At 34.6% G+C, this 23,592-nt stretch overlaps 1 protein-coding gene across 1 annotated transcript in view; it reads right to left on the reverse strand.

Moving 5' to 3' along the window:
* LOC129262198 (tetratricopeptide repeat protein 37-like) overlaps positions 1-23,207 on the reverse strand; it is a 49,635-nt gene extending 26,428 nt beyond the window's left edge. Inside the window, exons 1-23 of the mRNA XM_064100124.1 lie at positions 23,138-23,207; positions 18,413-18,544; positions 17,635-17,778; positions 15,543-15,704; positions 14,393-14,518; positions 13,468-13,563; positions 12,086-12,203; positions 11,677-11,817; positions 10,950-11,051; positions 9,912-10,057; positions 9,196-9,285; positions 8,348-8,448; positions 6,991-7,114; positions 6,277-6,356; positions 5,645-5,744; positions 4,665-4,789; positions 4,115-4,150; positions 3,604-3,688; positions 3,098-3,129; positions 2,800-2,900; positions 2,313-2,415; positions 1,583-1,675; positions 681-767 (exon numbers count right to left, since the gene is read on the reverse strand). Of these exons, the coding sequence (XP_063956194.1) occupies positions 681-767; positions 1,583-1,675; positions 2,313-2,415; positions 2,800-2,900; positions 3,098-3,129; positions 3,604-3,688; positions 4,115-4,150; positions 4,665-4,789; positions 5,645-5,744; positions 6,277-6,356; positions 6,991-7,114; positions 8,348-8,448; positions 9,196-9,285; positions 9,912-10,057; positions 10,950-11,051; positions 11,677-11,817; positions 12,086-12,203; positions 13,468-13,563; positions 14,393-14,518; positions 15,543-15,704; positions 17,635-17,778; positions 18,413-18,514 (2,294 nt within the window). The 5' untranslated portion in view covers positions 18,515-18,544; positions 23,138-23,207. The remainder of the gene's footprint in view (positions 1-680; positions 768-1,582; positions 1,676-2,312; positions 2,416-2,799; positions 2,901-3,097; positions 3,130-3,603; positions 3,689-4,114; positions 4,151-4,664; positions 4,790-5,644; positions 5,745-6,276; positions 6,357-6,990; positions 7,115-8,347; positions 8,449-9,195; positions 9,286-9,911; positions 10,058-10,949; positions 11,052-11,676; positions 11,818-12,085; positions 12,204-13,467; positions 13,564-14,392; positions 14,519-15,542; positions 15,705-17,634; positions 17,779-18,412; positions 18,545-23,137) is intronic.
* Positions 23,208-23,592: the final 385 nt, after the last annotated feature.

A 23,592-nucleotide genomic window follows, 5' to 3' on the forward strand; every position in this document is an offset into this window, starting at 1 on the left:
CATGACATGAAATGCATGACCTATCAGCTTTGACAGTTATCCCATCATCTCCTAGAACAGGTCAATAAGAATTCAATGTTCAGTGGGTCAATGTCAGTTGAGAATAATATAATGGTTATCACATATATGATTTGAGTCTAGGCAGAGTGTATAACTCGACAATTGTATAGAATTTACAAGCAATATCCAGGAAAATATTTATGATGGTTGGTAGTGCTTGGATATTTTTTTTAATTTTTAATTTTATTTAGATTTCATGTTTGTTATACACCCCCCCCTAAAAAAACATATATATAATAAAATAAGTAAAATAAATAAGTAAATAAATAAATAAATAAAACCACATTCTCAGTACAGAAAGCAGATGACATAATGCTATCACTGTTACCGTTAACGTCATATTGAACACTTTTTGTCTTGTAATAAGTTTTTTTTTTCTTGTACCATATTTGTTGTTTTATTGTATTATGTTTTTGTTGTTATATGCCACACTTTGCTTATTCCTTATAATTTCAATCTTTTATGTTGTAAAAACTTTTTGTAATTCGGCTCTGTGCTGTGATTGAAGTTTTTTATCTGAATAAACCATTTTGAATTGAATTGAATTGAATACATTGCAACCAATGGCAGATGTAAACAACCTGCATATTGATATTCTAACATTGTGCACGGTGACTAACCTCCCACCTAGAGCCAGCAGTTCTCCTTTGTCTAATGTTTCAATTTTCTTCTCATCTCCACAGGTAAAAGCCCCGTTCACTGAAATCCTGAAGAAAAAAAAATGACAAAGAGTGACGATGGAAATTACAAATGTATAATGAAGCAATACACAGTGTCTTTCATAGTATCATACACAGAACTTACTAACATGCATCTTTATGCTAAAAGAAAATTCCTATTAAAACAGGAAAATCTTGATATAAACAGATGTAACATAGTTGATAAGTGATATCTATGCTTGTTAGTGAAATCTTTGATTTAAGATGCACAATATTCATGTTGGTAGAGCAATGGTCTCACAATACATCGACCTTGGTAGATTCTCTAGTTACCTACAGTAAGGCATTTAGTCTCTTTACCAAGTCCCTCAAAGAGGACAGTAAGATTTTTTTGTCCTCTAGTTGCTTATTGAAAATATTTGTGCTTTATAAGCAGTCAAATAATTTGACCACCACTACACTAAATGAACAATGCTGCATTGAAATCTATGCTTTCCTGAATGGAAAAAATTTGAGAGCTTTAATTTATGATGATGGCCTATATTCTGAGGTCAGGTTAAAATCAAACTATAATATAAGCCACGGACAAAATTATGGGAAGATAAAAATGTAGAAAGTTTGTTTACAATGTATCGCTTCTTGTATATACCTAGACCTGTCCCCATATTTTAATGGCAAAGAAAACTATTGTAATTATAGTTTTGAAACAATTTTCGGTGATTTCAATGCCAAATGTGATAATGAATTAATAATGTAAATAGAGAAATTGATGTCGCATTTGGTGACCCATAGTTGAAATACTACTGTAGACCACGTTGTAAGTCAGACCTGACTTCAGAATAAGGGCAGATTTGTCTCCTTACCTGATGAGATTGTCGTGTAGTGGAGCTAACACAGTGCAGGCATCTCCCAACAGTTTCCACAAGCCACAGATATCAGAACGAAGTAGTACAGCTCTTTTGGAAGGAAACATGAAAACAATTCATGGGCGATTCAATGAATGTAACAGGTACAGGTACAGTTTAGGAAGAGGAATATTTTTCTGGAGGTAGTATATAGAAAGTAAGTATAGGCTAGTCAATGGTTACAGTTTGGGATGAACAGAATAGCTGTTAAAACAGAGAAAATCAGTAGACAGAAACAACTGTGTGGGATATTGTATAGATGCATAGGTTCTGTCCAGAACGGAGTGCAGCTGTTAAAAGGATAATAGGACATTCACATAATGTTCATGGGAAATTATTGCTGAATTAAGACATTTTCTCCTGTGCTATTTATAATATTCATCAATATCATCATCATCATCACCATCATCATCATCATCATCATCATAATTGTTATCACCACCATCACCACCCCACTTCCACAGATATCCATCATCATCTTCTTCATCATTTTCATGATCATGATGATCATCAACATCATCATGATCATGATCATCATGATCATCATCATCACCATCATCACCATCATTATCATCATCATCACCATCACCAGCAGTTGCTATGACCATCATCATCATCATCATCGTCATCAACATCCTACCCTTCCTCATCATCATATTATCCTCAAACAGCATGCTGAAGTGTATACCTTGTCAAGACAGTGATCGCCTCCTGGATGTAAGAAACACCTCTGGCATTGAAGAACTCATGAAGAGCAGCCTTGGCCATTAAGATGTATGTCTCACCTTGGCCTAAGAATAAAATGCAATATACACCGATGTACATTATTTTCTAAAATTCTGTTATTATACATGTACCTTACAAATATAGGGAAGGTAAATCCCTCATGCTTAGCTCAAGTTAAATTTAGCATCTTTATTCTACAACAAATAACTGGTTGAAATGTAAATATACTATATATGTTGAGATATATAAAAATATATTAACATAAAGAGTCTGTTTATTTTTTTCAAATGAGGATCTACTTTTCCAATGTCATATAATCATCCTTTTCTGTTTTGATTCCAACTTTTCCCCCACATTACTGAAGTATGTTCTTTGAAACATGTCAATTCAATGAGAATATATGATGGCAAAATTTGTCCTTGATTATCATACATAAATGTTCAACCTACCACTCAGCGCTGGGACATAGTCAGGTGTTGTGCTGAGGACCGCCTGATAGTCCGACACTGCCTCAGAGTAAAGACCAACAGTCTGCTTGATGTGACCAATCCTAGTTAATAATTAAAGGGGAAAAGGGCATTACTTTATTTGCAGCGTTCAAACCATCCATATACTTAACTATAATCAACACTCATTTATAAGATTGTGTATGTTTATCTAATTTCCAGGAACACAAACTTATTACAACATGATTGCAATCTTTACATGCATAAAGAGTTTGTATTTTCATAAGGAATAATAACTTACTTGAATAAAGCATATGTTGAATTTGGTTCCACCTACATGAATACAAAAAAAATGAAATGTACATTATACACTGATTTATTACTAATTTTATTCAACCAATCGATATCTCAATCAATCTGTATTTAATGTTGAAAACAAGAGCATTGTATTAAAAATGCTAACTCATGGATATAGGTGCCGGAGTAGGGATTGAACCCACAGTACTCTCCTATATAGACAAGTACAATAACAACTCGGCTATAGCAATTGCATAGCATCATTTATGACAGGAGGCAAAGTATAATTTTCATTCAATTTCAATAACTTTCCTATTCCAATTCATCAATGCAACAAAAAAAAGCAGGATAAATACAAATATGGCAAAAAGCATGGTAGAAAAAATGTCCAAAGTTCAATAATGCCTAAAGATACAAAATGGAGGGATTACCAAAAGCAAAAGAAGCTTAGCAAGGGAAATCCCAGGATCCAGAATATGATAGCTGGTCTATTTAGAATGGTAGACTTACCTCTACAATGCGAGAGAAAGTTTTCAATGCTGCCGTGTGGCTGCCTCGGCTCAAATAAGCTTCTGCAAGGCATTCCTGACAGTGTCTGCAGAATATCAATGTAAACAAATGATCATGGTAATAACATCATAGTGATTCATAATGCGTACAATTTCCAAGTTTTGATGAATCATACACTGTGTGGTCCAGCAAAGGTATATATTCACATACTTCTCTGCGCACTTGTTCTTGTTATGTAAATCAAGCACAAAAATCAATTACATCTTCAAGATTGCCATCCTAAAAGACTAATAAGAAAAACATATCTGTGTAACCAACCAATCTTTGACTTGAAATCAATCAAGAGGATCAAATAAGGCTGTTATAAAATTATGTGTCACAATAGGAAAACAGGGGCAGCATTACAACATATAATTTACAAATCAACATTCGTAATGTTAGTTATTCTGGTTCTTATATTCAAAAGTACTGCATAATTTCAAATCACTTTATTTCCTCAGGTTTTACTTACATATCGTCAGGATCAGCTCTCAGAACTGCTTGAAAGCTGGAAAGAAGAAATAATAGAACCAAAGAGACAAAGATTGATAACAGGAGTCCCACTCTTGAGTAAATATACTTTGCAAATCAATTATAGATTTTCAAATTATTAAAAATAAATGCATGATTATGTTATACATCTTTCTAGAGAAATGAAAAACTTGTAATTCAAAAACCATTTACTCCTAAAATCAAAAGGGAGGACAGTAAAAGTCTGTTAGTGACGCCTATCTCCATGTATGTGGCTAAAAATGTAAAACTTGGTCATAAACATTTAGCAAACTCTTCATTTCTGGTATAATTATAAGATGAAATGATAAGTTCATCACAATCTTCTTAACACGATATCCTTGTGATCTACTAGGTAAAAGAAGTCCACATTGTCACAACAAGCAAATGATTCCATTTTTAAGCATCTAACATTAGAGAATGCAATAGTCAATTTATTATGGATATGGATTATGGATTATAACTGAAGGGCAGTAGTCACAATGGATTATGACTGAACCACAGTTACCTACCTTTCTACAGCTTCTGTTGCGTTGCCTGCTTTAAGCTGAACGAGACCTAATCTTAGCCACGCCCATTTTGCCTCACCCAGAGCAGCCCGACTGGTCACTTTTGTGTAGACAGAAATAGCTTCATCCTGTTACATTTGAAGTTTTAAAACAAGAGCAAAATAAAAAGGACTACATTTTGTAGAAAAAGAAATAGGATGTTCTTAATATATTAAAGGAAATTTCACTGCTTGATATCCAATATACATGTAGAATTAAAATGTAGTCAGACAATGAACTATGAGCATATATCTCTTTATAAAACATAATAATCATACCAACTCAACCTCAGATCTAAATGTCATCACTCGATGTTTTGTACTATACAAAATACCAATCCTCAAAGGAAATGGTCTAGAGTGTTTCTGATTAGAGATTAATGCTCCATGTCAACTTCTTCAACCATTGTATAACATTGCTTATGAAAATAACCCGTAATAACAATGTGAGCAGGGTGAATAAGATTGATATATGTACATGTATGTTTGAAATGAGTGAAACAATTTTATTGGCAAAAGCAATTAAAAACGCCATAACAGATTATCTTATCAAATTTCTTAATTCCTTAATATTTACATTAGAAAATACATGTATTACGTAATGCTAGGCAAGAAAAATAGTCAATGAATTTCATAATTTATAGAAATCAAAGTCTGTGTACAAAAGAGTAACAATAGATGTTCTTTTTGTTGCAGAGAACATAGCTAATTTCCCGTCTACTTCATCTGGTAAAGCATCACTCATAATCATGAAAACACCAATGTCACTATAGGAGAAAAAGGACTGTGCACGAGGGGTGGAGTTGAGGCCGTATGTTCTCAGGCATGAAGCCGCTGGATAGGAGTCACTCAAATAGACTTTGTGTACGACATACAGATCAAGACAAAGAAAACATGGCCTTGATATTGGCCTGAGCTCCAACCCTACTAAGAAGCAAGTATTACCTTTTCATCAAGTACGTCACACACATCACCCAGGGATTTAGCTGCAGCTTCATTAGCGGAATTCAAATCATAGGCTTTTTTGTAACAACGTTTCGCTCTCCTGAAAATATAGAAACAAACATCAGAAGTGTATTCCTGCTGATTTACTATCATCATTATCATTATTTATTTGGACATTTAAAAAAAACAATTTTTAATAGACAAAAACTAGAATGAAAGTATCTTACCAGAAATAATATTTACAAAAATGAGAATGAAAGTATCTAAACAGAAATAATCTTTAACAAAACATAAATAAGAAAAAATTGAAGTAACTTGGCCCCGTCTTACAAAAAGTTGCGATAGAGCCGATCAATTACAACTATGGACGGCCAGCAACGTCAACATCTATTATGCATGTTTGTTCAAAATATTTTCTAGCTATGATGTATATTCATGCATTCATCGTTTTCTTGAAAATTCACCGTGTTTCTCATTTATTACATAAGACATTGTGCCAATTTCCTGTAGAAAAAATCATGACCGTGGTGGATTTCCAAAGAGTTACGGTTGATTGGATCAATTGTAACTCTTTGTAAGACGGGGCCCAGGAGGGAAACAGGAAAGGCAATAAAGGAAGAGAAAATGCTTACTCTGTATCTTTGCCTATCTGCATGTAGTAATGTCCAATGTAAAGGAAGGAATCTGAGTAGTTGGGGTCAAGTTTGGCAGCCTAAGGAATAAAATAAAATCATTTATAGTTTTTAAATTAATCTAAATGCACTTATTACGGCCATCACAACCATTGGTGTATTGAACATACACAAAGACATACACAGGTAACTTGCTCCATAAAGCTGTCCTTCTACGAATCAAATATTTGCCCATTTTAGTCCAGATTAAGCGAAGCATGTTATATACATGTACCTCATGTAAGTCAAATTTCTCCTAAGAGAAACAGATTTCTGTGATCCAGAAAGACCACAGGACGAGTTACCTGTACATCATCTACTCATATCTTGTCCAGAAGTAAATGAAGTTAAGAATTAAAAAAGTAACCAGTAAAATAGTAAGATTTATTGATTTTGGGGTGGTTTACTTGAATGCCATGAAAGGATGAATACAGGTAAATATGCAAGAACATGAAATCTTAGAGGGACCTGTTCAAGAGGATTAATACCTGATCACAGGGTGTTATTACATCAATTTAGAATTGATGCTGCGTTACAGGAGATATTCAATGAAGTTTTAAGCCTCCTGGATTACCCATCAATATAGATGTCTTAGATTCTTTTATGACACACACAAAAATTAAATCAAATCAATTAGTAAAATCAAATCAATAATCATTATGTATAAACATGTACCTTGAGTAGGGATGAATTGCATTTAGATTTATCTAGTTGTGCTTGACCACCCATAGCCCAGTACACTCTACCAAGCCAGTAATGGTAGACTGCCTTCTCTTCCTGGGCTAGAGCCACTAGTAATCTATAAAACAGGATTAAAAAGAACAGAATGTAATTAAATAAAAGAAAAAAAATTGACCTCGCATGGTTCCAAAGTCAATTTAGAGATATGCCAGGGGAGTGATTTTCACAAACTAACTTATATCAAATTAAAACTCATTTCTTTGCAATTAATATATCCCTTTTTTGATAATTAGTCTTTCCACTATTTTCACATTAAAAAAATGAGAATATCTGATGAGCTTACATTACAGCAATACAATAATTCCCAGCAATAAAACTGCACTACAGAATATAACAAGTGGAATGCCTCTGGCTGTCTCGCCTGCATTACGCGATTCAATATAGCAGCAGTGCTGACTTGGAAAACAGCTATTGAATAATTATTCACAACAGAAAACACTCATACCCATGTGTATGATAATAAAATACTATGTCCATTGACCCAACATGACCTTTAACTATAATCATGTGACCTTAGACGTGTGCAAAACAATAATTTATACTTGATTACCCTTATATCTGTTTCATGAACTACATGTACATGTGTAGATCCATAAACTTTTTAAGTTTTGATGCCAATTAAACAAATACCTCCAACACAGCCAAAGTTCATTGACCTTAAATGACCTTTGATCTTGGTCATGTGACCTGAAACACACACAGGATATTCAGGGATACATGGTTACTCTTATGTCCAAGTTTCATGAACTAGATCTATAAATCCACAAATACCCCCAACATTATCAAAGTTTGTTGACCCTAAATGACCTTTGACCTTGGTCATGTGACCTAAAACTCAGGCAAAATCTTCAATGATACACTATCACCCTTATGTCCAAGTTTCATGAACTACTGTAGGTCCACATACTTTTTAAGTTATGACATTTCAAAAACATAACCTTGGTTAAGATTTCAATATTGATTTCCCCAACATGGTCTAAGTTCATTGACCCTAAATGACCTTTGACCTTGGTCATGTGACCTGAAACACAGGCAGGATGTTCAGTAATACTTGATTACTCTTATGTTCAAGTTTCATGAACTAAGTCTATATACTTTATAAGTTATGATGACATTTCAAAAACTTAACCTTGGTTAAGATTTCAATGTTGACGACGCTGCCATCGGAAAAGCGGCGCCTATACATGTAGTCTCGCTCTGCTATGGAGGCGGGACAAAAGTTACTCATTTAAAACAATTTCATAGGTCACATGATTAGAGTTTTCATAAATAAAACTTTTGTATTTCTTACTTCTCCTGGGCATCAGAAAATTCCCCTTGATAAAACTTTAACCAGCCACCTAAAGCTATAGTATCACTTTCATCTTGATCAGAAGATATCATCTCAAAGCTCTGGAAATAAAAAAAATATGTTTGATAACAACCTCTAATAAAAGCAACACAATGTATACATTTTATTGACAAAGAATACTTAATTTCTTCAGTATTTTTTTAAAGCTCAAAAGCTGACCAATACAATAGCAATAATCTATTTAAAATACAGATTAATCAATATGTCCACTTATATGAAATAAGCATACTTATTAGAATTGGGATATATTGCAGTAAACAGAAAAAGACGTGCTGATGTGACTGTTCAAATAGAGATGCTCTTGCATGTCAATGTGTCTAACAACCATACATACATGTAAATACATGATTTCATTAAAAATTTAGCTTAAATACCTTTTACCCAACAGGCCCTGAAGTTACAACTATCAAAAAGATTACTATGTAGCAATCTTTATGGAACGGTATTGTGGATTGCAGATAAACATTAGAGTCAGGCAGATATGCGAGCCCTAAAATACTATAATTGAGAGACAGAGTAGTGAATATTGTAGCACAACACATCAAAATTCTGACAATTTGAAACATATTGTATGACCACAGGCTTTAGGTCAGGTGACTACATGTCTTTGGTCAGGTGATCACAGGCCCATCATGCATTGCACTATCAATGGTGCTGAAGAGTCATGGTCCATGTTACATGGAAGCCAAAACTCCCACGAAAGACAAGATAAACAGGAATACAAATCAACATTGTAGTGTATAAAATTCATTGATGTGTGTTAGCTAGATCATGAAATTGAAACAAACCTGCTGTGCACTTGCAAAGTCCCCTACAAGAAGATGTGCCAAGGTTAACAGCTTGTATATGGAGTCCTTATCGATAGCCTCAGGTAGCAGCTGATCAATGAGAAAGAAACATGCCAAGAGGAAACTCAACTGATTTAACAACAATTTGTGGCATCACTACATCATACAGGAAGAGGATTGTTTTCCTAAGTGATTGAAATTCTTGAGATAGGGGTGGTCAATAGAGACTTCCCTGGAGGACACCAGCAAGGAGGTTCCTGATGAATAAAAATATCTTGATACTAGTAATGGTGTAAGATTGCTGATGTAAATCATACAACCTTAATCCTAGTTGTATCAAAAATAGCTACATCATGAAAAAATAAATTAATAACACCCACCTTTCCTGAATACACCCAGGAGATTTGATTTAAAAAGATACATTTCTTGGTTTATTTCACACGTTCATTTTATATGATAGATAATGATGTGGATAGGATAGAGGGTAATTATGCAAACGGTAGTTATTGAAACAATTATTATTACATTAAAAACATACCTAAAGCTATCAAGTTTTTGAATATTCTGTGATAGAGTTAATTTTGTTCAGTTTGAACAAATAAGACACATATTTTGACATACTTATTACATGTGAACTCCAATTTATATATCACATGTACATTTAAAAAAAATCAATTATTTCTAGCAAATGTGAAAAAAAGCTAACTCTACTGTACCTTTTTAAATATTTCCACAGCCCTTAGGCCCTCTGTCATAAGGCCTGAGTCGATGCAAGCTTTTCCCTGGAGAATTCTAAATGCTTCATGCAATCTTACTGCCTCACTGAGTGCTGGATGGTTGAAGGTCTTCAGGACTCTTCTACCTATGAAGTGCCAGTAGAGGGAATGCAATAACACATATTTCATAACTACCTCTCTACTTCTGTTTTTTAATGAGAAGTTTACTACAGAATCTGCAAAAATTTAAGTGCTTATTTTTCTTTGAATCATTGGAGACATTTCTATCTGCAACAGCAGGCATGCCAAAACACTTTTAGTTTGGGGAGCACAATCTAGAATGGGCACAATTTTGTCACAGTGTGTGATCCTCAACACGAAAGCGAATCAACCGAGAAGTGGAGGGAGGATGAGGGAAGGGACTTTGTATAAAAATGGAGTATAAGAGATGTGATTATAGAGCATTCATTCCTTGGGAAAACAAAGTTGCCTTCAAATAATTTTTTTTTTAATGTATGCAATACACCATTGCTTTTGTCCTGAACATACTGTATTGGACAGAGGCCCTAGATGTACATCACCCATTTTAGTTTTCAAAAGACAAATAATTCCATACAAAGAGAATATTTAAGTGCACAATGTATTATTCAATTGTTATCTACATAATTATATCAATACATTCATGAATATTCATAGCCTGTTGAGATTGTATGATTATACTTTCATCTATTTACATATACATGAATATTCATACCCTGTTGAAATTGTATCATTATACTGTCATCTATTTACATATACATGAATATTCATACCCTGTTGAGATTGTTTCATGATACTGTCATCTATTTACATGAATATTCATAGCCTGTTGAGTTTGTATCATTATACTGTCATCTATTTAAATATACATTAATATTCACAGCCTGTTGAGATTGTATCATTATACTGTCATTTATTTACATATGCATGAATATTCATAGCCTGTTGAGATTGTATCATTATACTGTCATCTATTTACATATACATGAATATTCATACCCTGTTCAGCTGAATGTTTGGCTGCTTGGTAATCATGGAGACTGAGTTGGCACTGAGCCAAGAATAACCAACTGAGTGGAAAGCCAGGTAGCTTCTGTGATGCTAGGATGAGAGAAAAAATAGTTTGCAAACAACAGCATCTTGACATCAAATTTGTAAAGAAAAAAACCACAATTTAATCACATATTGAAAGTTTCTAAATGTATGATATACAGTACACCAGGGTAAAATTTCATGTGGTTATGTACATCAAATTTGATTTTATATATCATGGCATATTTTGAAGAAAATTATGATATCCATACTGTATTCAATAAAAGAAATATTATTTTTCATGCCCATTATCACTTTTATAAACTTTTATCAGGATATTTGTAGTGTAATTAGCAAGATGAAAAATGTCTCTGAACATGCTTGGAATTTCAGTTTCCTCTGAATAATTCTTGCTATTTCTTCTGTGTAAAGACATTGTGGTTTATGTTTAATATGTCTCCTGCAAAATATACGTAGCAATTTTAATTGTTCTTCCACAAAAGGTTACAATGAACTCTGATTCAATTCTATACATAAACATCGGAATATTTGTAAAGAAAATAAATAACATACATGTACTCTTGAAACTCATTTTTATCACACACAGTACATGTATATACCAAATATCTATCTCGGAAATAAACCACATGTTGCATGAAACAATGATCATACTTGCACTATTGTAAATATTCACCTTTTGTGAGATACTCCTTAGCTGCCTTGTAATCTCGACTGGTCAGTTTAAGTTGACCTTGACCAATAACTGCCCATACATTGTCCTTATCCAGATCAAGTAACTGACCATAGACTGACCAGTCATCAGATGTCTTCAATGCTGGGAGAAAAGAAAACACCAAAATGTACAAGAATAAGTTATTCTCAGTAATTTATAGATGATATATAAATGTAGTAATTGTTTTACCATGATAAGCAATAAAAAGAGAACTTAATTTAAAAGCAAAGATAAGAAGACTAACAATTCATGACCTCAAACATGTTTGATGTCCAATGCTAAGCATTTAGGATATAACTCTTCAAACTCTTACAAATGTATACATTATACCGGTAGTCAAATTAAATATACAAAGAAAACTGAAACTCACCAAATGTTTCAATCAGAATCATTTCCGTCATTTTCTCCAGGGGATAAATCTCCGATGGAAACTTTTCATACATCTTAGAACATGTTGCCTTTAGCACACCTACATCAACTTCCCTGTCCTAAAGAGAGTAAAACATAATGTGGGTTTAACTTCATTAGGAAATCATCCAAAGATTAGTCAAAGTGATATGTTTTAAGGCGACCGCACACCTAACGATTGGTCTGCGACCCGATTTCAGAATAAATTGTAGTATAATTTGATGCTAACATTGAGACTTAGAATATCTGACTGTGTAATGTTCGAAATCATCGTAAGAATACCAATGTTCAAATCTGTAACTATACTATCATCCTTCTTAGAATAAAAGCGAATTTAGTATCTAGTCGTAATGACGTCATAGCAGTCGTACGATTGGCTACGATTTGAAACAAATTTGGCCTTTACTCCGAAATAAAGGCTTGCAATATATCAAAATGGTTATATCAGCATTCTTTTGATTAACTTAAACATCAAATAAAATGATATGTTCCATTCACATTTTCAGAAAATGAGCAAAATGCGATTTGTTCCAAAATCGGATCGCGAACAGTCGTAAGGTGTGCGGTAGCCTTTATACATGCATGATCAAAGAGTGGAAAGATTACCAAAAAACTTCATGGGAACTTGATTGCACACAAAGATATCAATCAAGTGAAAATTGGCCGATTCTGTGGGCTGAATAGAGCAACTTGCAATCATGATCAATAAAACCTTGCCGAAGTACGGTAATACATGTAGATGACATGAAAAGTGCTTTTAAAAATCCTACATGGAGTCTTCAAATATAGTTGTGAGTAGGAAATATCAGTAAATGGTATGAAAGGTGGTTGAAACTAATTGTTAAAATTATTAAAATGTCACAAGTATTGATATAAAAAAAAGACTAATCTAATAACTTTTAAATACAAATAAACACAATATCAATATTGTCATGTGTAAACAATCAAACATAAAGTGCAAATGGATGAGCAATGAAAGAGCCGTGGTGCACTGGTTTTGACTCTCGCCTTGTAATTAGAAGGTCATATGTTTGAATCCCACCCCGGCCTTTAACAAGGTGTGAATCCCATTCCGCACTGTGCCACTCTCCACCCAGGTGGTAAATGGGTACATGGTAGGATGTGACAATCATCGTAGCTTGTCCAGCACTGTGTGCACCTTTAAAGGCAATTGGCTGGAATACTACCCAGAAGTAGAGGATGTGCATACATTCTGTTAGGGAATGACTAATTGAATCTGATATAAGCACATTATGAATAATCAGATTATTACTAATACTTTTAGGAAAAATGATATAATCATAGTATTCCACTAAGTAGAATACAGGAACAACCAAATACTACCTTAAATTGTAAGTCAATGTATCCCTTGTAGAGTTCTCTCAGTGATTCATTTTCAATGTTGCCTGACTCCATGACCACAGTATATGCTTCCTTTAGCTGAAGGAAAAACAATTATCAAGGTAATTTGGGTAGAAGGAAAGCATCCCTGAATTCATTTCAATAAGAAAATATACATAGCAGGGAAAACTGAACAATTGTAATCCTCACATAGAGATGCCATGGTTTAATGGAGGAATTTCTCGACCACTGATGAAACAGTAAAGGGTTTCAATCCACCCGTTTCTAAACATGCTACCATACCTCTTTGCAAGACATTGACTTTAATCTGCTACACTAGACATACATACAGTGAGTGGGTATCTGGGGGCCTTTTCATAAAGCTGTTCTTAAGTTAAGAGCGACTTTAAGAACGACTGGTGAACCTTTCTTACGTGCTACATAATCACCAATGAACATTTAATGGCGAATATCATTTATCACAAGAAATGTTCACCAGTCGTTCTTAAAGTCACACTTAACTTACAAACAGCTTTATGAAACACCCACCTGGTAGGCAGGGATGGCCCTAGGGACATTTTAATAGCAGATATTTCATTAACAGGCACCTTGCCACAGGAAATCAGGGGACAACGCAACATTTTCTTTAATTAGATGATAAGTTGGAGCGTTGTGGCCCAGTGGATGATCAATTGACCCTCACATTTTGCGTTTAAATCATTAAAATGTCCTTGAAACATTATATGATATTTTCTTCACTATTAAAAAATGGGAAGGGTCCCAGTAAACACAAGAAGCATTACAATTTAATTATAACAAACTTTTTGACACTCATGGCTTTCCATAATATTAGCCCAGACTTAGACCATGGTTTAAACTAAACCAGAGTTCAGAAAGCTGACCATAGGGTTTAAGATCCATTACTCACCAGGTTGGTATTGCTCTCGTCAAGTGATGACTGTTTTGATAGGAGTTGTATTATCTTGCTCCACTTCTCAATCTTGTATTCAATGTCTTCAGCTTTCAGGATCAAGGAATGGAGGACTTCACATGCCTGATAGAAAGTGAACACATTTATTTATATGGTCGATCAGGAACATGTTAATGAGTGTGAATTACAAGCAAACAATGAGCTTAAAAGGTCAATTTTCATTGAAATCAATTCTATACTACTAGAATTTGACCGAGTTTATAACTGTATAATTAATTCCAAATGTATATTAACATCTAATTTTACTTTGCATCTGTATTCATAGCAGTTCATAGTTGCATCTGCATTCATAACAGTTCTAGTTATGATATAACATCTACACAGCAAAGGGGGCAGAATGCCCCACCTAGACACATTTTCTTTTCCAACAATTTATTGAAAAGAATATTTTTAAAGGACAAGTCCACCCCAACTAAAAGTTGATTTGAATAAAAAGAGAAAAAAATCCAACAAGCATAACACTGAAGTTTTCATCAAAATCGGATGTAAGATAAGAAAGTTATGACATTTTAAAGTTTCGCTTAATTTCACAAAACAGTTATATGCACATCCTGGCTGGTATGCAAATGAGGAGACTATGATGTCATCTACTCAGTATTTCTTTTGTATTTCATTATATGAAATATGAAATATTCTAATTTTCTCCTCATTGTCAAGTGATACAACGATTAATTCATCCCTGAACATGTGGAATTAGCATTGATTAATACTATATGGTTCAGTCAAGTTCGTCCTTATTGTCAAATCTATAAAAAATGAAATATTGTGTAATTCAAACAATAAAAAACAAAAGAAATAGTGAGTGATGGACATCATCGACTGACTCACCTAGTTGTGCATATCACTGTTTTGTGAAAAATAAACTTTAAAATGTCATAACTTTCTTATTTTACATCCGATTTTGATGAAATTTTCAGCACTATGCTAGTTTGATTTTCCTCTATTTATTCAAGTCAGCATTTTCCGGGGGTGGACTTGACCTTTAACTATTTCATTATCGGTGTGTTATCTGACAAAAACGTCAACACAAATTGAAGAATGATAATCATATTTTAAGAAGCCTACATTGTGACAGGCATGTCATTACCTGCAAAGGTTTGCTACGTTTTTGATAGATGTCTGCTAGCTTTTCAGCAATCTGAGTTTCTTTTGTCTTATCATCTGATAATTTCATTAGCTCCTGATACACATCCACAAGGCTTTCTGAGTTCTGGGGGGTATCGATCTTCTCATAGAGGGCAGCCAGTCCCTGTGACACACAATAGACAAGAGAGAAAAATACACTGAGTGAATAAAACAAAATACAGAGTGTCACACACAATTAGACAAAACACTGCACTTAAAAATAAATTTATAATTCTGCAGGGAAGAAAGATTGTAAACTCACACATTACACAAATCAAAACTGACAAAATGTTATTCTTTTTTACTTAAAGGGGAATCCAGCCTTGGCCATAAAATGTTGTGTTGAGAAGGAGAAAAATAATCTAAACAGAATGGTGAAAGTTTGAAAGAAATTGGACAAGCAATAAGAAAGTTATAGCTGCTTTAAAATTGAGATCACTAATAGTATGTAGATTTCAAATTGGCAACTGGGTAAGTAAATTATGACAAGGGGCAAGGACAACTTTCCCATAGGCCATGTACTTTATTATCAGGGATTTGTGGTACCCATTCCCCCTGGGGCAGTAATCTAAATATAATTCAGGTAGTATATTGTTTTATGTCCTCATGAAATAAAAATATAACTTGAAATAAAACCTTTGGAAAAAAATGACATTTTAGCCATAATATGTATTGGAGTACATGGAAGAGTAGTCCTTGCCTTACATCAATATGACATCCCATATGCGGACAATTTGAAGTCTCCATGGGTATAGTGATTACCAATATTTACAACTTTTAAAAATTCATAACTTTCTTGTTGTTTGTCCAATATCGTTCAAACTTTCACCTATCAACTTGTCTGATTTTTCTTTTTCTTATAAAAACAAGTTTTTATTTGGGTTGGATTCCCCTTTAATTCATTGGTTGGAGTCCCATCCAGAGACGGTGCTCTTATGACGGAGGTGAGTCATTCCAACCCTTTCACAACAGCAGGTTTTATGCTGCAAAAATTCTTGTACATTTGAGAAAATCTTTTTCAGAAAGGGTATTGATGAATAGCATATTGTAGAAATCTTTTCAATTCCCTTCATTATCATAAGACAGCAAAATTCTAAGCAAAGTATTGCTTGCATCTAGATGTATATTTAATACAGGTTTTCTTCAACCTTGCACTCACTGACTTATAAAGGACCTGTCACATCATTCCATGCAAGCGTTGCATGTGACTTTCGGGTGACTATTCTTGCTACCAACAGGTCGCTGGCATTGATAGTGAGCACTTTTAGAAATGTACGTCCACATAGTGGACTGGTACGATATGACGTCATTTTTTGGCCTGCCATATGCCTCAGGTCCTCACACACGTCCACTATCAAAATCGAGAACCTCGCCACATCCATTTTGCGGTTCTCCTAAATCATAGACGACGTGCACGTGAGTGACGTCATTTTAACCGTTCAAACCCAGCATGAAGATCAACCTTTCCCTTTTAAAAGACAGTTTTCAGTGACTTTTCACAAAATTAATGTAAGTTGTACGATGCATTATGTTTATCATATTTGAAATTGCTTTCTGATCTCGAAAATATACATCGATATATATCCTAACTCGCGTAAAAAGGAATCAAAGCAAGTGAAAGGGCACATGTGCACAAGTTGCACCTTCTCATCACCCGACCGGGTCGCCGGTCGATGGTGCGCCAGATCTTCCGGGTCGGGCAGCGTGTCATGACCCGCTGGTTATCGCGCTGTTTCAAGTGGACGTACGTACACGTACAAGTCGAGTGAAATCTAAAGTATTCGCATCTGTAGTGAACGAGGGCAGACGACGACGTTGACTCGAACGATCAGAGGACTGCTACGTCGTTCACGTTCACTGCTCCTAAAAGCCCTTAGTATCTTGCATGTCTCTCACAGGCAGTTGCCCATAGAAGTGCACGCAGGACAGCTCAAAACTTTGTTGCAAGTGAGTTGCGGGCAATCACCCACAACTCGTACACGAGGGTTGCACAGAACAATGTGACAAGGGCATTAACAATTATAGTTAGTGCAGATGGGTGCCTATATGCTTACCTGCCATGCTAGAATCTGCTTGGGATCTAGGTCTGTTGCTTTCCTATATGCTTTCTCTGCTTCATCTCCCTGTCCAAGCTCAGTGGTAGACTTACCAAGAAATATCAAGGCATTGTAATGCTTAGGATCCACGCTCAAAGCATGCTGACAGTGTCAGTTATGGGAAAAAAACAAATGGAAAGGAATACTTCATACCTTTGGATATTTCATAGGCAACAAATTGACAACTATAGAGCTGATGCGGTCATCTAAGTATTTCATATTCCATGTTTAGAAAGTCAAATCTCTCGGTCCATGATCAAGGTAACGTATTGTAATAAGGAAAAAAAAAACACATTTGTCTTATATTGGAATGTATCAGCATATGCAAGCTTTCACTGTTATCACTCTTTTATTTGACATATTTCTATTTCGAACAATAAAAGTATGGATTTTCATTGTATATCCATTCATATGAAGCAAATTAGAAACTTACCTGACTTTGAATGTCATACAGATTTAAGTAAATGGTGATATTTGAAACTATTTGTAAGTATTCACTGTTTAGTCAGGAGGGGAAAAACAATAGGAGTACAATAAAGTAATTTAACCATGAAAAAGTGGTTGCTCAACAAAAGTAAACAAATACTGGTCAAGTCAAGTTAAGCAACTATATTACTTTGGCCATGAAACATATGAAATAGACTCCATCAGTGTATGAATTGTTTTTGTGATTAGTTATGTAGATAAAATTGGCATTTGGGTTGGATTTGAATTGAATTGAAATGAATTGACTTACTTTCGAATGTTCTAAAGCCTGATGATAATCCTTTACTTTGATGGCTTCTTTAGCTTTCTTGATAGCAGCTTTAAGTTCCTTGCTTCCACCTCCTGCTGCCATTCTTCAGTTTGCTTCTAAACTCATTTACATCTGGTTATAATAGTTGGTATAAGAAAGAAATTAGTAGGCCTATACATATTGATACACTTTGTATTGAGAACAAAGAATTATAAGTAACAGTAAAAAAATTCAATTGCAGACCATGCTTCTTATGCATTTATTGCGCTACCTCTCGCATATCTTGCAAATAAGTATAAAGTCCATAACGTTGTCCATAATGCACAAGATATAAGCAAACTGAGTGCTTTATGCAGAGTCTAATATTATTAAAGCCAAACTGATCTTCTTTTATTAATGCAACTTAACAAATAGACAATGTCCTAATATCTGCTAACAACCATTGCTAGCTTCATTTTAGCCTGCCAGATGTGATTTCTGAACAACTATTCTCAAGGCATAGACAACTTATTTTTTTTACCTTTTTTTTGGTTTCTCCTCCTACACAGATGGCTAGCCATCTCGCACACAGTGCGAGGGACCTATGCCCCATAAACTCAATGTATTATTCCCCTAAAAACCAGGGTTCATGGGAGCTTTTCAACAACATTTTGTCTGACAAGATGTCAGATCTGACAACTTTCCTTGAATTTGATTCAAGAAGCAATGTTACTACAATAACATTCAGATAAAACAGGACTTGTTGGATAAAATGTCTGACAAATACTTTCGTGAAAAGCTCCCCTGATTTTCAGTGATTATTATTTTGTTAGAAAATTGCACCATTATGTTGTTGATAACAAGATTTTTATTATCTTAAAGGGGAATCCAACCCAAATGAAAACGTGTTTTTATAAGGAAAAGAAAAATCAGACAAGTTGATAGGTGAAAGTTTGAACAATATTGGACAAACAACAAGAAAGTTATGAATTTTCAAAAGTTGTAAATATTGGTAATCACTATACCCATGGACACTTCAAATTGGCCGCATATGGGATGTCATAGTGATGTAAGGCAAGGACTACTCTTCCATGTACTCCAATACATATTATGGCTAAAATGTCATTTTTCCCAAAAGTTTTATTTCAAATTATAATTTTCTTTCATGAGGACATAAAACAATATACTATCTGGGCTATATTTAGATTACTGCCCCAGGGGAATGAGTACTTAGGAGAAAACCACAAATCCCTGATAATAAAGTACATGGCCTATGGGAAAGTTGTCCTTGCCCCTTGTCATAATTTACTTACCCAGTTGCCAATTTGAAATCTACATAGTATTAGTGATCTCAATTTTAAAGCAGCTATAACTTTCTTATTGCTTGTCCGATTTCTTTCAAACTTTCACCATTCTGTTTAATTTATTTTTCTCCTGCCCAACACAACATTTTATGGCCAAGGCTGGATTCCCCTTTAAGGACTTTAATCATTCATAAATTTATATTTTGATGAAAAAATGTTGTATTCACAGTAAAAAAAATCAATAATTAATTTTTGGGTACATATATAGGTCTCAGTACAGAGTGCAAGAATGACTTCAGTCTAAGGAGAAGTTGTAGTGAGTAAGATGTAGTCCATTGGAACAACCAGGGAAATAGAGACTGAAACTTTTGGTCTGTTTCTGAAATTACTCTTAAACAATTTATAAAATGTTGCTCACAAAGTTCTTGAAAATGCTGTCTTTTCCAGGCAAAGGACCCGTCAGGTGTTTAAAGGGGAAGTTCACCCTGACAAAAAGTTTGTTGTAAAAATACCAGAAAAATAACAAAAAACTAAGTGAAGGTTTTTAGGAAAGCACATTACAGATTAAGAAAGTTATCAGAAATTTAAGTTTTTGATTTGTGACACCATATACGAGCAGCTGACTCACATGTTAGGTAATATAATATAATATGTATAAATTTCAATTTTTTAATGGTTCAGGACCCTGTTGCTTGAATTTATGGTAACTCTTCTATCCAAGGGTAACTACCATAGTAATGGTGATCATTAGCCAAACAAATTCATGGATTCTATGCAAGTGCAAATTACCATTGCATCGCAAAGTTACCATAACAGTAACTTGTATGAGACGGGCCCTGGATTACTAAAAAAAAATTTGTTTCTTCTTTCCTTATATCCTTATGTGTGTGTGTGTCAAAATATCATAAAAATCTTGAATAGATTATTTTCTTGGAAGAGATTAAACAAACAAATGGTGCCCCATGTCTGCAGTGCGCACCTATTCACTGTATACATGATTCAGGGATTTTGAAGAAATAAGCTGAATTTTGAAACTGTCACATTTTCCACCGTTTTTTTTTAAGGACAAGTCCACTCCAACAAAAAGTGGATTTGAATGAAAAGAGAAAAATCCAACAAGCACAACAGTGAAAATTTTATCAAAATCGGATGTAAAATAAGAAAGGTGTGACATTTTTAAGTTTCGCTTAATTTCACAAAATAGTTATTCACATCCTTGTCAGTATGCAAATGAGGAAACTGATGACATCACTCACTCACTATTTCTTTTGTATTTTATTATATGAAATATTCCAATTTTCTCTTCATCGTCCTGTGAAACAAAGTTTTATTTCGGCTTGAACATGTGGAATTACCATTGTTTAACATTTTTATGTTACAGTCAAGTTGGTCTTTATTGTCAAATCTGCAAAAAATTGATACATTGTATAATTCAAACAGTAAAACAACAGAAATAGTGAGTGAGGGACATCATCGATTCTCTCATTTGCATGTGACTAATATAACTATTTTGTGAACAATAAGCGAAACTTTAAAATGTCATAACTTACTTATTTTACATCCAATTTTGATGAAATTTTCAGCATTTATGCTTGTCTGATTTTTCTCTATTGATTCAAATCAACATTTTTCTGAGATGGACTTGACCTTTAATCAATATAGGTCTAGATCTATGTATTGCTGGTGTAATAGTTTATAGTTTGTGATCATCTTCTTTTATTAGAATCGCGCAGATATGCGTATGCACAGATTTGGGGGTAACTTTAATACCATATGATACTACCCATTTTTTTAAAAACCCAGGTTTGTTGATTGAACCTGTGAACTTTGAATAGGCATAATCCCCTGTAATCCCCCCAGTCCTAACCCTGTGCTTGGCCGTCCATAGGCCTACCATGCGAGCAGTGCCTCCGTTTTGCCTTCCCTGATGTCCGCCCCACAAAGAAAATTTGCGCTTAAATGTCACAAAAGCTCATGATTGGATCAAAACAATGCTGAATTACGCCGCTTTAGAGCTAGATTTATGATCAGAAAATACAATTTTGTTGCTGAAATATTAATTAAAACAATTCACAGATGGGAAGGAAGTGACACTGTGATTATGAAGTGTACAGCGCAAATTCAAGAACCCGTGAATATGTTTTGAAGCAGCCAAGCGCGAAAAAAAATTAATCCCTCGAAAAAAAAAATCAGTTTTTTTCGCGGTACATGCACATAAATAAGACGCAATCCCTGGCTCTGTGGAGAGTAAGCATATGTTAGTGAATGATTTTTACTCTCTAGCCTAGGTCCTCCCGGGCCCAGGCCCTGGTCTTTCCACTTACACGTATTGCGAGGTTAGTATGCTATACTAACCTTGCACTACGAATGTGATTACACAATTGATTTTTCAGTTGTCGGTTAACATCGCTTTATAACAGGAATAATGTTTGCCGAAACTCGTTCTGCTACTCACCAGGGCTCTTTCCGGTGAGCCTTGCCGGTGAGCATCTATCAGTTTTTATTTTTGTAATTATTTTTTATATAAAAAGCACATAAAAAAGAGCAAGGCCTGGAAAGGTGCTTTGCTTGTCTCTTCCACGGAAATAAAAGAAAGCTCGATGGTGGTGCTAATACAATTCACAACCTGAATTCAGCTCGTCTGTATTTTATGATTATGTCTAAATTCATTAAATGCGCAATTCCTATGATTGTGTGATAAAATGCAATAACTTAAAAATCGTACTTTAATATAATTATTGCTGACGATAACACTTTTTGGAAAACATTCGAAGCAATGAAACAGAAAATAGAAAATTCTACGCGCCTTGAACAAAGCCAGCAGTGCAAGCTTTTGTTCGTGTACATGTGTCAACAAACTTTCCATCAAAGTCTAAACAATAAAAAGATTGGATACTTTGCCGACTTCGGGTAAACTTAACGCTTTGCGTCGATTTATGTGTAAAATTTTAGTGCCTAGTCTTTCCCTTGTAGTGTCTTTGATATGATTTATGTGTAAAATTTTAGTGCCTAGTCTTTCCCTTGTAGTGTCTTTGATATGAATACAAATCACGTGCCCTCTTCAGGCTAAAAATTGCTGGCTCAAGGGTGTGAGTCACCAACGACAAGATCAAGATAAATTTCGAACAGAATGCTCAGAAGCTAACGGAAGGAACTATATATCTTTTGGTATTATATCACAATTTGAACATAGTGTCTTTTTATTTTGCCAAATCCGAAAATTGCCCAACATCCCATGAAAGTATTGCATGCGCTGTGCCTCCCACCTTCCTTGCACGACGGCAAGTGCATCCATGCCATGGATGCACTCAAGGATCCAACCCGGGTGTCGTGCACAGAACAGTACAAGGCACAACACCCGCAAAACTTCCATGGAATTTTTTATTATTTAGACACTAGATTACGAACTGTTATAAACTTTAATGTTTCCTATGAAACTTACCGAAAGATATGAAGCCACAATTTCCCTGGTGTTGGTCTTTCTATAAAAATAGTATTTAGTTTTATCTTGATGCCGAAGAAGATTTGAAACACATATGTGGCGTCCGATGTCATATCCGGATTTATCGCGTATGATCAGGTAGAGCTGAGCTGTGGGAGGGCGCGCGATGTTATTTATACGCTTGTTTTTTTACATCGGAAGCTTGTATTGCTGGTTGATTCTAGGCGCTCAGCATTTTTTTTCCTCTTGCCCTTTCATAATCTTGTCAAAAGATGGCATACTTCATCTATAAGTTGTTACATAAGGTACAACCTGTTGAGTTTTTGTACAATTTCATATTATACGCTGTTGACTTGAATCGAGACTGTTAGAGTTATTCACATTTTGATTGTTGTTTGCGTGATTTTGACCATAGTAGGAAAGGATCGTCGGAGCAGCTTGTTTTTAAGTATGTT

Source organism: Lytechinus pictus, chromosome 5, assembly GCF_037042905.1.
Source record: "Lytechinus pictus isolate F3 Inbred chromosome 5, Lp3.0, whole genome shotgun sequence".
NCBI lineage: Eukaryota > Metazoa > Echinodermata > Echinoidea > Temnopleuroida > Toxopneustidae > Lytechinus > Lytechinus pictus.